Raw genomic sequence first — 15,476 nt, forward strand, 5'->3', positions numbered from 1 at the left:
TTTGCTTTAACGTTAAACTTCAACTTCTCTGCATGATTGTTTATTATAGTTACGTAATTATAGTCAATGTAAATATATATCTACATACATAATGTTATGCGTATATTTCAATGACAATGTGTTTGTTTTTCCGCATGAACTGATGTAACACTTCCCTCTACCCTTCCCAGCAGCCCTGTAGCACCAGCAGAAGTTCTCTTGGTTGGGGATCACATTACTGCTATCTGCAGCAGATTTTATCGAATCTTAATTCATAATATGAACAAATTGGTAGTTGCATTTACGAAAAAGGAAAATCTGAGCTAAAACAAAAATGTACAATTATATCATTGTGATTATTGGCATTTAAACTATTGACACATCTTCTTTAATCTTTCAAGAGTGCTTCATCGCTGTATATTATATCTATTTGAACTTTTACCTAAGCTAAATTAGACATTTTTCATTTTAAGATTATATTTCCCTATTGAACCTGCTCTACCTTCTAGTGTGTGTATACATATATGACAGGAATAGAGATGGAGAAAGCTTGTGTGTAAAAAGAGAGTTCAACATCAGGTGATGGGAATATGTTTCATAAATAAGAAGAGGAGCATACTTGAAGCATTTTTAAGTGTATTCATAATTCATATACATATTGACAGGTTTCTAATACAGCATGGTTTTGATAGTGTAACTGTCTTCTTCTCAGCTTGACTTTTTTTTTTTTTTACAAGAATAACAATAAAAAATGATAAAGACAACACCATGTACGACTCACTTTTAAATTTTATGGCAATGCTTCTTTTGAATGGATTTTGCATCTCCCGATCAAATCGCTGCTGTGTCAATGAAGGATGAAACCATTCAAAAGTACTTGGTAAGGCTTACTCCCCATTCGCCAGCAAAGTTGGCCAATCACAGCCTTCATATGACACCCTCTCCAAAGTTTTCAGTTCCAAAAATGTTCCATCACTGTCCGAGGGACTGACACCTGTCAGTCAAACGTAACCTCCTATGTAGAACATACGCACTCGTGCACCCAGTACACAGTTCCACACAGATGAAACCTCTTCAGTGTCCTTTTCCGTGATCTTTTTTTCCACTCTGCAAGATGGCGGACACGCATTAGTCCATAGTGTTATCTCCTCCTCTTACAAGGCTCTGTCCTTCTCTTTGCACATTACGAACATTTGTACTGAAAAATAAGATTGTGTCCATCTGATTTTTCATGAATACTATCTGTACCGTAAAAACCCCAGTGATGAAAAATAAGAACACTTTTCAAAAGGACCAAAATGGAATCAAAGACCCAGATATTGGCATTTTTCAGTTTCTCACACACGCTCACTTTTCATTCATACACGTGACTTTTGAAAGGCAACAGATGTCCGTTCTCCAAGGCAATAATGTCTTTGTGGCAAACTCGACCCTGACATTCCAGACATCACTCTGGCTCCTCCCTCTCCAGGAATGGAAAAAAAAAATCCAATTTGCTTGTTGACTGAATATAAAGTGAGATACATCCATTTCATTTTCATGAGTAAATAATGACGAGGATACAAAAGTATAATGAGGACTAAAATAATAATTGTGATCATCCTAATATAAGATAAGATACTACTTGTGAGAGGATACAAATTCTCTCCTTTTCTGGGTTTGACACCCGACTTGCTCCCAATACGCCTCTTCAAGCATTCAAAAGAAAAAAAAAGAAGTAACTGATGATAACACAAGGTTTAACACTTTCAGGGTGTTGGAGGAAAATCAAAGTAAGCCTAGAGAGGAAGTTTGTTTCTGTTGTTCAAAACAGAAAGTTCCTTTAGTTCCTGCATCAGTCTCAACGTCTCACTTTATTCTGCTTCGATCTTTGTAGTTTTTTCTTTTTTTAGTTGTTTTTTTTCTGTACTTGTAGCTCCATTCCTCTCTGTTGCATGTCCATGTTTTTTTTCATTTTCTGCTTTTAAGTAAAGAGCAATAATTCTCTTAGAAAAAAAGAAAAGGTTTCTTTTCATAGTCTTAAATGTAAATAATGCTGATTCCGGTTGAGAAAATTGTACATTCCCTTTTGTTGTTCTCGATCATGGATGCCAGTCCTGTCCTTTCACATTGGGGGCTGCTTCACAAATATTTCTCAGTCTTCTGTCATCCAAACTAACCTACAAAAGGGAACACAAAAAATGAAGTTACCATCATCACCAATACAAACAATGGACACAACATCAGTAAGAAGTCTTCAGAATTGGACAAGGGGTCAGATAATCAAAGGTTCTTTGATACTGCTAAATATATAAATATATATAAATATATGTTTGTCCACAACCAAAAGTTTACTGTCATGGGAGTAAAGAACCAGATAATATTCACATGTAAGAGAATTTTGACTTATTTTCATCCAGAAAAGTCTTAAAAAACCATTAGTCAATCATAAAAGTAGCTGCAATTAATTTTGTAGCTGACACCTAATCAATTATTCGATACCTCTATGGATTGCATTTCAAGTCAATCTTCACTCTCATCAAGCATGTGGTGCTAGCTGCTGTGTGAATGGCTATAGTCAGGAACAGGTAGTGACTGGGAGTGAAAGGCAGAAGTACAAACATTAAGGTGAGGTGAGGAGGAGTGTGAGAACAGGACTGTTTTTCAGCAGTCCAGCAACAAATGATGCTATTACTGTGTGAAATTAGTGTCCATCTACTGAAGGTCCGCCAACGAGAGACCGGCCTCCCATCAGATAAATCAGTGTTTGTAAGATGAAAATTGAGGTGATGGAACTCCTTTCAATGGTAAGGTGGGTTTTTGAATTCGAGAGAAAGGGTTGCAGAACTGCTTTACATCACATGCTAACTTTGAATCAGCAGTGAGACTTTCCATTCTGGCGCACTAGTTTGCACTATGAAAAGAATTCCGATTCCAAGGTTTGAAGGGAAGAAATAATAGTTATGACATTTCTGGATTAACAAATAATAAGTTAGTGAGAAAACCTTGAACATTTATGACACATGCTGAAAACACAAACACATACAACGGAGATAAACTTACAGCTCCCAGACTCCTGCGTCTCCTCTTCTTCTCCGTGTCTCTCAGCCTCTCTCCGACTGCTCCAGGTAAACTGATTTGGGTGGCCGGATGCTCTGGGTAAACTGAGTGAAGCAGAGAGGTGGAGGGGTGTGAGAGAAAGAAAGAAGAAAAGAGAGAAAATGGGTTAGAGGCAGACACCGAAAGGAATGAAGTATAACAGCTCAACAGAGGACGTCCACTAAATCACAGAAAACAAAATATCCAGAGAGACAGTATGAGAACCAACCTCTCCTTCTTTACCTTGTGCTTCGGACACCGCAGTGAAAAGTTATCTTCATTCAAAGAGCAATCTGGAAGAGGGACAGAAATCATCAGTACTGTGCAGATGCACAGCCTGTATAGTTAACAATAGTTATGCATTTACTCATTTTTTCACTGAGCATCTGTATTTGAAGCATGCACTCACCTGCTTCAATAGCGCACAGGTAGTGATAGCGAAGTGTACAGCCTTTACTGTAGCAGCCCAGGGTTGAGCCAACCATCTCACAGTATGAGCAGCACTGAGCAAAGACAGACAAGAGTTGATCTTAAAAAAATACCAGACAGTGAAGAACAGCTAAAGGCCCTGGCAAAATTACTGTAAATATTGTAATATTGTAAAGCTGTTCTTCTTTATTATTGTATTACATATAAGATATGGACCACTGATGTGTCTGCTTATCTGTGAACACTGAAATTGCCACCAGAAATGACAAGTTATAAACCAGAAATATCCCTAAACAAATACAAAACAAATACAGAGGACACTCACTGTTTCTCTGGCACCATCTAGTGCCTCCTGCAGGCCAAACAGCCTCCCATTGACAAGGTACACTCCACTGGTCCACACTATACATCCTTCATGGACCCACAGCTCCTCTGGGTCCATGGGCATCTGAGGCAGCTGGGCAAGTTGTGCCAAGGGTCCCAGGGAGTCCAAGGCTGGCGGAGGGGGCTGGAAAGGCAGGGACGCTTTACTGTTGGATGGCACCATTCTGGGGGATTCCTCACTTGATTTGTGCCTCCTTTTAAAGCGGGGATGTGAGGTCAGCTTTCTGTGTGGAGGACGCTGTTGAGCTTCATCTGCCGGCTTCTGCTGCTGTAGCTGATGCAGCTGCTGCTGTAGCTGCTGCTGCTGCTGTTGTTGCTGCTGCTGCTGCAGCTGCTGCTGCTGCGGCTGCAGCTGCTGTTGTTGCTGCTGCTGCTGCAGCTGCTGCTGCAGCTGCTGCTGCTGCTGCTTCCACATCTCTTGATGGTCAATTTCAAGGTCTGGCTCTCTCTTAAGCTCAGGGATAGGTCGGATATCTAGATTCATGTCCCACATTAGAGATGTTGTTTTACTGGTGGTGTGGGAGGAGGAGGAAGAGCAGGCGGTGTTGCTGAGCTTGCCAGCCACATGCATCATCATCATTTCCTCTCTGCTGGCAAAGGAGGCAGTTCTGACTGTAGTGGTAAGAGATGTTGGTTTGGAATCTAGGCTGATGGCATAGTCGCTCTCAGTCAGGGGCATGGTAAACTGAGCATCTTGTGTTTGTGTGTCTTGGATAGTGCTCAAAGCATTTGAGTTCATGTCTGAATTTGGTCCGGTTTTGTTTGTGCCTGTGGTTGCTTGACATTGTCTGACCTGGGGCTGGTTCTTGGGAAGCTTTGCAGCATATTCAGCTGGATAGAAAGGCCCATAGAGATCGCCAAGGTGTTTGTAATTTGCCCATTTCTGACACAGGCAGCAAAGCAGGCGGCCAGAGTGATTGGTCTCTGTAATCACAGGGCCTGCAACAACATAGCCAGATGAAGGAAGTGCTTTTCCCGATTGAAGTGTAGTTTCTACCTCGTCTGAGTCTCTTTTCTCTGACTCTCTGTCTCTCCTAGATAACTGGGAGGAAAGAGCTGAGGTCAGGAGGGAATCAATTCCACTCCCGCCTGCTTTCGCTCCAACCGCACTACGCTCTCCTTTCATCTTGTCATCCTCAGCATTTACAATGGTGCACACTGCCCCAATCTCTGGTATTTTGTTCTCCACATGTATGTGTGGAACAAACGGGCCCTTTCTGTTTGGATCTATGAATACTCTATTTGTGCCAAGGCTCCCTCCTGCCCCTAAAGGTATATCTGGGTCATCTTTGGCCACTGATGGTGTTGTAGCTGCTGCTGCTGCTGCCGCCGCTCCTCTCCTTCTCCTCCTCTGTCGTCCTCTTGCTTCTAATGGCTCATCTTCATCTTTCACCCCTCTGCGTCGTCTTCGCACAGGTTTGACCTCAGTCTCTGGCTGTGGCTGTGTTTCCTCATTCTCAATATCCACCTTCACTACCTGGGTTAAAATGGGCGGGGAAAGCATGGGAGTGTATTTACTGTCTGTCAGAGGTGGTGCTGCAGGTTCTGGAGGGCTGCTAGCGGTCTGCATTGTCGGTGGGGTTGTGGCAGCAGATGTAGTTGGACCGGGTTGAGCTGGAGGGGCATTCAGAGTTGTGCTCTGAGCCTGAGCAGGGGACTGGCCCTGTGCCTGTGTTTGGGCTGGATTCTGGGCCCGTTTTTGTTTATTCACGCTCCCTACGGGCCTGCCCTTCTTCTTGCCAGATGGGAAATAGCCTTTAGGCACTACACTGTCTTGTTGCTTAGAATCTTGTGGCGACAGACTTGACCTACTAGAAGACATCTGATGTTGTCTGTTCAGCATGTGTCCTTGAGCCTGGCTGTGGTGGGGTGGGGTGGTTCCATAGTAGTCACTGCCAGGATAATCATCAAACCCAATGCCAGATTCTTGAAGTTTCTGTCGAAGAAGATTAGCCGCAGACTGCTCTCCTCTTCTTGTCTCGAGTTGCTGGTAAGTGTTGGTGAAATGCTGGATGTCAGACAGGGCAGATGAGGATGGAGGTGGGGAACCCTGGACTGGGCGAGGGAGAGGAGGAGGAGGAGGTAAAGGTCCGAGCAACGTGAAATCCTCCTTGTCTCCGGATGCTGATGCCACAGCGGCTCCTAATCCAAAGTCAAAGTCCTGCTGTTTCAGGGCTTGGGATGTCTGATGAGGATCCAATGGGTAGGCAGATGGAGGTAAGGGCCCTGTCTCGTCAACTCCTCTGAAGGGAATCATGTCGTTTAATGAGTGAGTTTCATCCATGTAACTATCATCTCCTCCTGTGACCCTGGGGAAATGTGCTAAGTCTTGGTCCTGTGAATCATTAAATGGTGGTATTTCTGAGTGAGAGAAGCCCGAGTAATGATTTGAGTCATCATCAGCATGGCCTGCTGGCTTTTTAATATTTGGGGTGATTTTCTGCACTATTGCCTCCAGTTTCAAACCCCTTCCTTTCCTGGGAGGCAAAACCTTGGTATTACCAGTTGATGGAGACAGAGGTTGTGAAAAGGTATTCTCTCCGAGCAAAGGGGACGAGAGCCTGGGACATGGGATATCTGAACTGGATGAGTCATCTTCATTGTGATGGCTAGACTCAGACTGAGCCCCAGGGGAGTGATGTGAATTAATGGCAGCCCTCTGCTGGGACACATCCTGGAGCTGCCTTTTGGCGGGAATGGGAGAGATGAAAGAACGAACTCTCCTTCGCAACATTAGTGGATTTGTGTCTCCAGAACCTCCAATTTTAGTCGGACGCTGCACCTGTGGCTGAGTAGAGTTCATGTCAGCAGACGGCTTAGTGGAGCTGGGTGGAAGCGGAGGGCAGGGCTGTTTGGCTTCCTCTGTTGCTCCTCTGGAGACCTCAGGTTCAGCAGTGTTTTGGCCGTGAATCATCTGTGGAGGAACATGGCCGTGGGAGGCTATGGGAGCAGGAGGAGGGGGAGGAGGAGGAGGCGGGGGAGGCGGTTGTGTTCTGAAGTAGGGGTCTCCCTCTATCATTCTAGCGCCTTCTCTTGCAGAGTGCGGTGACTCCCACATTTTCAAATCAAAGTAAGCGCTCTGATGATGGAGTAAAGATTTGGTTGCATGTTGTTCACCGGGCATGTCAGTTGGGGAGATCACCCTCTGTCTCTGTTCTGACTGGCTGACCTTATGTCTTCCTGGAGAGGAACCAGGTTGCATCATCATCTCCTTTGATGGCCTGTTCATCGCTTTAACCCAGTCACTCATGTCATGGGGGTGATGAGGGGGGCCCCGAGAGTGAGGATACATTTGAAGCTTATTTGCCGAAGGAGTCTGGGGAGATAAATTGTGGTATGGGTGGTGGGAGGGGAAATGGGGGTTACTGCGTGGCATCATATTCCCTTCTCTCGTTTCTCCATATCGATATCCAGGAAAACTACTGCCACTGCCTGTTGACAAATCAACACCGTGAAGATAGGACTGATGCCTTGAAGGTGAAGATAAAGGATTAGTGCTCATGGGATGAGAAGGCAAGGGTGTAATATCCACACCACCTCGCCTATAGGGGTCAGCATTCATTACAACAGAAGAGTGAACAGACTTGGAGTGATACTCCATATCAGCTTCATTAGCTCCACCACTGCCATGATGATCAGTTTGTAAATTTGCAGCATCTAGTCCAGCCTCTTTTGATGCCGTTTCCATTTTCACCATTTGTTTCTCTCCCGTATCCTTTTTACTCAGATCGTTGACTGCTGCTGGAGAGGAAAATGGCTGTTGAATCACAGAAGCTCCACTCTGACTTTTCTCCCGCTCTCTCTCTCTGTCACTTTCTCTGTCCCTCTCTGGTGTGCTGCGACGGTTTGGAGACACATCACAGATGACAGAGCGCCTCTCTGATGGGGCTAATATGGAGCCTGATGATTTTTGAGACTCAGTTTGACCAACACTGCCTGTTAGTGGCTCTGGCTCTTGCAAAAGGAGCTCCTGCACAGCAGAGGATGGGGTGGACACATTAGATAACGTTTTTCTCTGTGGTAGAGAATAGTCAGCTAAGTTTATGTGTTTTGGCGGGGGTTGCTGAGACTCTGTAGGCTGTAAATGACTCTGGAATACACCCATTTCAGTTTTTTCAGCATTTTGTAACATCTTTGCGTTTGACACTTCTGACTTCACTGAGGACAGAGGATCCGTGGTAAAGTCAGGCTCACTTCCATGTCTCTGGTTTGATTGTGGGGGCTTTCCAGAGCTGCCCATTTGGGCAGAAAGAGCCGAAGTCTCAGTGATTCCACTTTGCACCCTCATACTTTCAGTCATGCTGTACGGGGTTCTGGTTTGAAACTGCTGAACATGGAGATGGGCAGGAAATGCCTGTTCTGGTCGGCCATAGCGCTTATCTAAATTGTAACCTTGTAGTACCTCTTGCAAAAGGCTCGGATATTGCTGCATTTGTGAATTATCCTCATGACCTTTAGCCCCTGCTCCTGGCCCTCTCCTCACCAAAGCCTCTGCTGCAGAACCAGCCTCTTTTGGATGCACAGAGCCATAACCAGTTTGTACTTGTTGGTACCCCAAGTATCTGGAATTTGATTCCATTACACCAGCTGGGCCGGCCCTCCCCCTGTTTTTCATTGACAAATCTGAGCCATATGTTGATTCTGGGTGGCCATATTTCTGTGGTCCAGACTGGGGAGGATTTTGAGGACGTCCGAAATTTGATTTCTGGTGAAGGGAGGAATATATACTCAGATCTACACCTTCCTCCCCATTATGACTGCTTGACTCTCTTAAGTAAGCATGCGACTGTTTCTCATCTATACAGTTGTCTTGGGAATGCTTGCTTTTTTCAGTGTGACTTCCCTCAGACCGAGCTGAAACAATCACACCAACACTGCTGGCACTCTGCTGCTCCTCAGATGTGTGCTTTTCTTCCCTCTCATTATTGTGTAATCTGGATGCAGTGTGCAACCTGTTTTCTTTGTCCTGACCATTTTGGGTATTGACTTCTCCGTCTCGTTGCATTTGGAAGCTGCCCTTCTCTGTTTTCTCAACTCCGCCTTCATTTTCTTTTTTGATGACTTCTTTTTTAATTTCTATAGCCTTCTTATGGCCACCTCTGTGGTCACTATACGTTAAACTGGGCTCTGAGACACAGTTTGGCTGTGGAGGAGGAATACTAGAGGAGGTGGATGAGGAAACTGGAGGTGTTGAATGTGAAATTGGGCCAGCCTCTGACGGCTGACATCCAAAAGATGGAGATGATGATTGGACATGATGAACATGAGATTCACTTGCTTTCATTTCAGAAGCAACTGTCTCTTTTGACAGGGATTCAGAGGTGACAGTTTTGATGTGTGACGCTTGTCCAGTCTGTGTTTGAGTCTGAGACGGAGGTTGATAGCCAGTTGTTTCAGATCCACTGCTTGCACCGCTCATCTGCCTCACTCTCCCATGTTCCCCCTCAGAAAACTGCTCCTCACGCTCCACCTTGGTCCCAGATGAGCCTCCAACTGACATCAAATCTTCATCAGCACCAGCATCCAAGTTTGCTCCCTCACATATTCCCATCGCACTTCCATCTTTTACTGTACTAGTACTTGAGGCTGCACTTGCATTTCGACTCCTCTGCTGTGATGCGGGCATGCCGTGTGTTGCTTGCTGCATCTGCCCTCCTTCTTTCCCCTTCTTCTGTGAAAGCACTGTGTCGGTAAGGAGCATGTGCTGGACTGTGTTTGGTAAATTGGCTACTTGTGAGCTCAAGGCATTAAGACTATTGAGGCCAGAATCCTGCATTTTGTCATGTGGAGAAGATGAATAAACAGAGGAGCCTTCCTCTCGAGATCCAATTCCTGTGACCAGACCCAGTTTGTTGCGACCTGTCGAAGGGAGACTGCTCCCTCCAATTGCACTCATATTATGAGCTTTATGACTGCCGCTGCTACCACAACTACTAATGCTGCTATTTGAGTTGGGTGTGGGGCTCAACTGAGGCATGGTCTGCAATAATCTACCCTGACCATGGCTGCTACGGGGGTTTGATGTAGGAGGATGTGAAGGACCATGACCTGAGGGGTTTCCATGTGCCTCCGAGACACCCATCAAAGGGGAAGGAGAGGAGCTACAACTGGGGGAATGCACTGCAGAGGCAGCTGGGGAGGGATTGGATATCGGGCTAAAGTTTTGGTTAATTTGAGCTTGTTGAGCATTGGGATGCATGGGCGATTTGGCTATTTCTTGAGATGCTGCTTGAGGTATACTGGGATTGGAGGCTTGATGATGTTTAGCATATACGGAGCCTGGGGACGGGCCCTGGTGCTGCATCTTGAGAGAGTTGTCATAAACCACTCCTAAATTGTGCTGTGAGTTGCGATGCTGTAGTGTGGCTTGCTTGTGAAGCGAATGTGTCTGTGGAGAATAACCAGGATAATTTGAAGCATGGTAACTCTGTTGAACATTCTCCATTGGCCCCACATTGTTAGCAGCAACTGAACTGGAGACTGAGTTTGAACTGGAGTTGACACTGGGAGAACTGTTGACTTTGGGATCGAACCCAGCACTAGCAGCCCCGTCGAGATATCTCTGCGGAGGGGGGCTGTACATTCCTGGTGACCCCGTGGATGCTCCACCCTGCGGAGAGTAGTGTGGGTACTGAGGGGTCATTCTGTGCCCGGAGTGTGGATAGCTCCTATGCTGCTGTCCGTGGTGGACAGCTGGGAAGGTTTGCCCATGCTGGCGATGCTGCATTTGAGAACCTGGCACTGACTGCATTGCAGGGTTCTGACTCAAATTGTACTGATGAGAAGGAGAGAACGCTCCAGCACCAGCACTTCCAGCTGAACCAGCACTGGATCCATAGTCTACTGGGTATGGTGACATTAGGCCAGATGATGGTGCAGAGCCAGATCCAGAATGCCGGTACTGGTGAGGTATATGTCCATCAATATTAGGGTACCCAAAGCCTGCCCCATAGCCCATGCCCCCTCTTCTGTGCCGGTCCTTTCCACCCATTGAAAAATAATAATCCATGACGTCCTTCCTGTAAGGGTTGCTAGTGTTGCCACTGTGAATGTTACCCTGTGTTGGCGGTGGCTCCACAGCTCCTCTGTTTCTAGCACTGTAAGCAAGCATGTGGCTGGCTTGAGTGGGGTGGTGATGGCCTCTGTGCAGGCTCTGCTGTTGCATCCCTGCGTAATCATCTGTCATCCTTGGGGAGATCTGAGGATCTGCTGGCTGAGTTGGATAGGGAGGTCCTCCTCCACCCCTCCCACTGAACCCCGGGGGGAGAGAGGGGGGAGCTGGAGTGTTTGAAAAATTCTGCATTGTTTTTCCAAGTTTGGATAAAAAACGGAAATATCTGTCAGCGTCTATACCAGGGAATGCTTCTGATCAAAAACTGGAAGGCTTACGGCAGTAACCATAAATGACAAAGAGAGAGTCTATGGCCTGGCAGTAAAACAAGGAAATGCTTTCGAAGTCCACCAAAGAGTTCAAGCTGAGAAATATATATCACAGATGTTATAATCACTTTTTTGTAGCAGAAAGTGGGCAGGGGGGTTGAACAATGATTTTGTCAGTATATGAGAAGGCAAAATGGTGAAAATCGTCAACGGGGTGATAGTATGGTTGTTAATGGTTTAAAAAACAGAATTTTTAAAAAGAAATGTAGTGAAGCAGGTTTCTACCGCATTAAAAAAAAAGTGTGCAGTCTTTTCCATGAAGCAGTTTGGCACCGAGCAGGCAATGATATCACGGACATCCGACGCACCATGTGAGATGTTCAAATGTCTTTACATGTACACGCTCTGCTTTAATCACTGTTCAAGCAACCAGAGCTGTGTTAGAATTTAATCATGCTGTGATCCGATAGCGTCTTGTGCAAAAAAAAAGAAAAAAAAAAAACAACAACAAAAAAAATCTCAATAAAACCATTGAGAACGTGTTCCGTTGCAGCAATCCTTCAGTCTGTCAACACATGTAAGCTCACGGGGACCTGACTCACACCTGTATGAGAGAAAAACTGTGGTCACTTGAATCAAGAGGTCTGAATACAGACCCTCACTAAACACCCCCAGAGGCAAACACTCCATTGATATTGTCATCAGCTCTTGGATACAGAGTGTAATACTTTTGGAGATTTCTTGGTCATTCCCTTGCAAATACTGGTTTCTTTCTTTCCTTTTTTTTTTTTTTTTTTTTTTAGTTTTTTGCAACTGCATGCATTCCTTTGCACTGTAGAAGTCTTTGGTCCCTATTTAGTAATTGTTCTTTCCTTTGACTCTGTGTTCAGTCTCTTCTCGGTGCTCTCCGGTTTCTTCAGCATGTAGCTGTCTTACCTTTGTGTTTTTCTGTCAACCATCATTTAATTCTACCTAGTTCCATGGCAACAATTTTCCAAAGGAGGGTAATCCATTTATTCCACTTCAAGTTCAGTCAATTCAGGCTCTTGCTTTCTGTTTCTCTTCAGTATTTCCGTACCGACAAGTTCATTTTTCGGGAGAGCTGCTGACCAGAAGCCGTCGCAACTCTGCAAATACAAAAGAAGAAGAAAACGTTAGCATGCAGAAATGACAAGGTGGCATTTGTTTACCATACCCTGTGCCTAAGCTCTGTTGTAATGAATTAACTAATTATAGAAGAGAAACGCACTGTGGTCCTACAAGAATATTTAAGCCTGTTTGACCCAGTTTCAACAATTGGGTGGTAAATGGCAAATAATTTACCAAAGAAACCAGAATAAAAACTTGAGTTAAATATGAGGTTTTGAGGCTTTGTTTAGGCATTCTAGAATCATATATTTCACATTACATTAGCATTCCTCATAACTGTATTTAGTTTTACTGGCCCACAGCAACAATCAAACAGGTCCATCACAAATGAGACATCAAACCACAAATAAAGTTAACATCACTTCCATGTTGCACACACTATTCATTCAACTCCTTACTTCACTGCTTTAAAGGCTTGCTGGCCTGATATCAACGCTCCTCTTTTAATATGCACTGGGAGTACAGCCTTGACTGTGGTGGGACCTTTAACAGTACATGCCGAAGCTGTCTCTTTTGACTGATAACAAACAGGGGGAAAAGTGGGTTAGTGGCAGCATGCAATTAAGGTGACAATGCAACATGGACAAGGTCACAAAAACACTCCTTCACATGTACACAAACAACCTCGTGAAGCCGAGACAGGAAGCGGTCCATCTCTGACCCCTTCGCACTGAACCCTTAAGACCATTAACTTTACTGTACTTGACTTGGTTTAATGGGCTTTAATTATCATGGGTGATAATTAAAGGCGTGATGCCACCTTTATGGGGTCAGCGCCCAGGGCTGCCATGTGTGACACAAGCCTTCTATCGTCTGTGCTGTAAAATGGGTAATGGCCCTGACACAACTTTGGGTTTGTTGTAGCAGTGTGGAGTCACACAATAACAAGTCGTTACTGTTAGTAAGCTGTGTTATTTGTCTGTCCCATCTTGTCATTAGTGTGGCTTTCACTCCGTGTTACATATTGTTATTAACCACAGAGAGCATGTGCAGCTGACTGAGGAAGGTGGGGGGGAACTGGACCAGAAGGTGTACCAAACAAACATACCTTCCAAATCAAATCGGGGCTAAACACACTGCATAAGGAGCTATGGTCAAATGTCACATCCGACAGACAAAGCTGAGTAGGTGATGCTCTGTAAAACTGGTAAAGTTAGAAGGACACTATTGATCCCTATCTGTCTATGAGCCCATATCTTGATTACTAATTAATCACAGCAGCTCACTGTGCACGACCGGGCAGCAGCATTCACAGATCACACAACAGTGCAGCATTAACACAAACTGGCTCAGTGCAGTCAGCGACTCAATCAATCGCGTAGCTGGCTAATTGATAAGAGCAATCGCAATGGTCTCCGCAGATAATTATCAAACGGCAGCTGCGTTGTATTTTGATGCTTTGTCGTCTCCGGCTTGTCATCAGCACAACACTGGCTTTTGTAACGTAGCCTTCTGTGGCTAACTACATTAGCCAACAGCAAGGTATACGCATTACAATTAGCTCTGGAGTGCTGCCTCTTTTAGTATGGTTAGCGTTAGCTTAAAATGCCCCTCCATACACACACACACACTGCAAATTAAATATGCGAGCTAGCCGCATATTTTGGGAGCTAGCTAGGCTACAAACCCCTGGTTAGCATCGTAGCAAGCTAGCTAATTTGCGTTTATTGCATTATTAGGAGCGTTCGGGGACGTGCAGGGAACGATAGTGATAGCAGGCTAAAGGCACGGGGCAGCCCAGCAGCATTTAGCTACAAAAGAGAGGTGATTAGGTGCAGATGTTTCCCCCCCTCACATATTCAGTGGGGCTCTGAGTAAATGGGTTAGCTAGCATAAATAACGTATGCTGGCAAGAGACTTGGTGTGGGTACTGCATCAGAAAATTATCATCACGCAGCCTGACATTTCCCTTGAATAAACACAGCTAGCGTTTGCCAGGGAGAGGCGAGTCAGTCACAGACGGGCTAGCTAACACAGTCTGAATGCATACCTGAAAACGTAGCAATACAAGGCCCCTCGAAGGCTGAAAGGCTGTTTTGTGACAATCCCGCTGCTGTGGCAGGAAACCCCAGTCTAGAGTCGACCGCTCCGCCGCTTTTCCCTCACCCTTTTGAGTCCAGACAACCCCGACCAGCGGCGGCGAAGTCGGGGGGCCCGTCACGACACTCAGATCCCGGGCCTTTCTTCCGATTTCCCCTTTTTTCTTTTGTCCTCACCTCCAAAAATGATGAGAGCAGAGCACAATCGGGGTGCCTGTAGGTCCCGTAACCAGTGAGGTCCATACACCCCCGCCCCCTCCCCTCTTGTTCCCTCGCCTCTCTCTCCCTCTTTCACACACCGCTGAGGTGATTCCACCTATCTCGAACTAAAATTAAACACACTGCCATCTCGCAAGCCTCCACAAACACGCGAAGATCTCAAGCGTCAGTTTCCGTCACTAAATTGCATTTGCATGCCTTCATCAGTAGCCCGACCTATTCGCTTTCCTGTTAGACTACTGTTTTTTTTCTTCTTCTTCTTGCAACAGAAAGACCGCCTTGAAAATGCATACACACTCATATTCCTGCACCCCCTCCCTCATCTCTCTCCATCACATCCCTCCAACTCCCCTCCCTCTCTCCAGCTCTTGCTATTTCACTGATTTTCACCTATTTCTACCATCGAACCTCAGATCATAGTGGCAGTGCAGATGCAGTTATTTTTTCTTTCTTTCTGTCTTTCTTTCTTTCTTTTTTTTTTTGCATGTGTAGACTTGGCGTTTTTAATTTTTTTTTTTTTTTATCACAGCTCCTTTGTTCTCATTTCATCTCATGTGAAAATGAATCAGGGCAGCCTAATGAAGGCACCAGGGTACAAAGGCAGTGTGGAGAGGAGATGGGGATGAGTGGAATGGAGCGTTAATGTCTGAGATGAATAAGTCAATAACAGATAAAAAGACAATTTGTGAGCAAATAGGTCCGGCTGCATTAGAGGGAGATTGCGGTGCCATGGATGACGCTTGTTAAGTTTATTGAGGTCCCCCCGGATGCTGAGACGCAACCCCCCCCCATGCATGCGCCGCGGCCACATTGTGTTTT

At 45.3% G+C, this 15,476-nt stretch overlaps 1 protein-coding gene across 5 annotated transcripts; it reads right to left on the minus strand.

The window, feature by feature from the left end:
- Nucleotides 1–594: 594 nt before the first annotated feature.
- Nucleotides 595–15,153, minus strand: tcf20 (transcription factor 20). 5 transcript variants are annotated; one of them, XM_037088554.1, is made up of 7 exons: nt 14,390–15,153; nt 12,798–12,916; nt 3,812–12,377; nt 3,467–3,560; nt 3,287–3,350; nt 3,022–3,122; nt 595–2,138 (listed from the first exon to the last, which is right to left on the minus strand). In XM_037088554.1, the coding sequence occupies exons 3-7, from the start codon at nt 11,171–11,173 to the stop codon at nt 2,134–2,136; spliced, it is 7,626 nt and encodes a 2,541-aa protein (XP_036944449.1). In that variant the 5' UTR covers nt 11,174–12,377; nt 12,798–12,916; nt 14,390–15,153; the 3' UTR covers nt 595–2,133. The 5 variants fall into 5 exon arrangements, with proteins under 5 accessions (XP_036944449.1, XP_036944451.1, XP_036944450.1 ...); XM_037088556.1 differs by lacking the exon at nt 12,798–12,916 and having other exon boundaries at nt 14,616–15,153; XM_037088555.1 differs by lacking the exon at nt 12,798–12,916 and having other exon boundaries at nt 14,506–15,153.
- Between the last annotated feature and the right edge of the window lie 323 nt (nt 15,154–15,476).

The sequence above is a fragment of the Acanthopagrus latus genome, chromosome 23 (genome assembly GCF_904848185.1).
Source record: "Acanthopagrus latus isolate v.2019 chromosome 23, fAcaLat1.1, whole genome shotgun sequence".
Lineage (NCBI taxonomy): Eukaryota > Metazoa > Chordata > Actinopteri > Spariformes > Sparidae > Acanthopagrus > Acanthopagrus latus.

Excerpts from the sequence above, each read along its gene's own strand:
- tcf20 (XM_037088556.1), bottom strand. The coding sequence starts at position 11,173 with ATGCAGAATTTTTCAAACACTCCAGCTCCCCCCTCTCTCCCCCCGGGG. Across the intron at positions 3,351-3,466 it reads CCTGTGCGCTATTGAAGCAG|ATTGCTCTTTGAATGAAGAT; the intron begins GTGAGTGCATGC and ends TCCCTCTTCCAG. Across the intron at positions 3,123-3,286 it reads CACAAGGTAAAGAAGGAGAG|TTTACCCAGAGCATCCGGCC; the intron begins GTTGGTTCTCAT and ends TGCTTCACTCAG.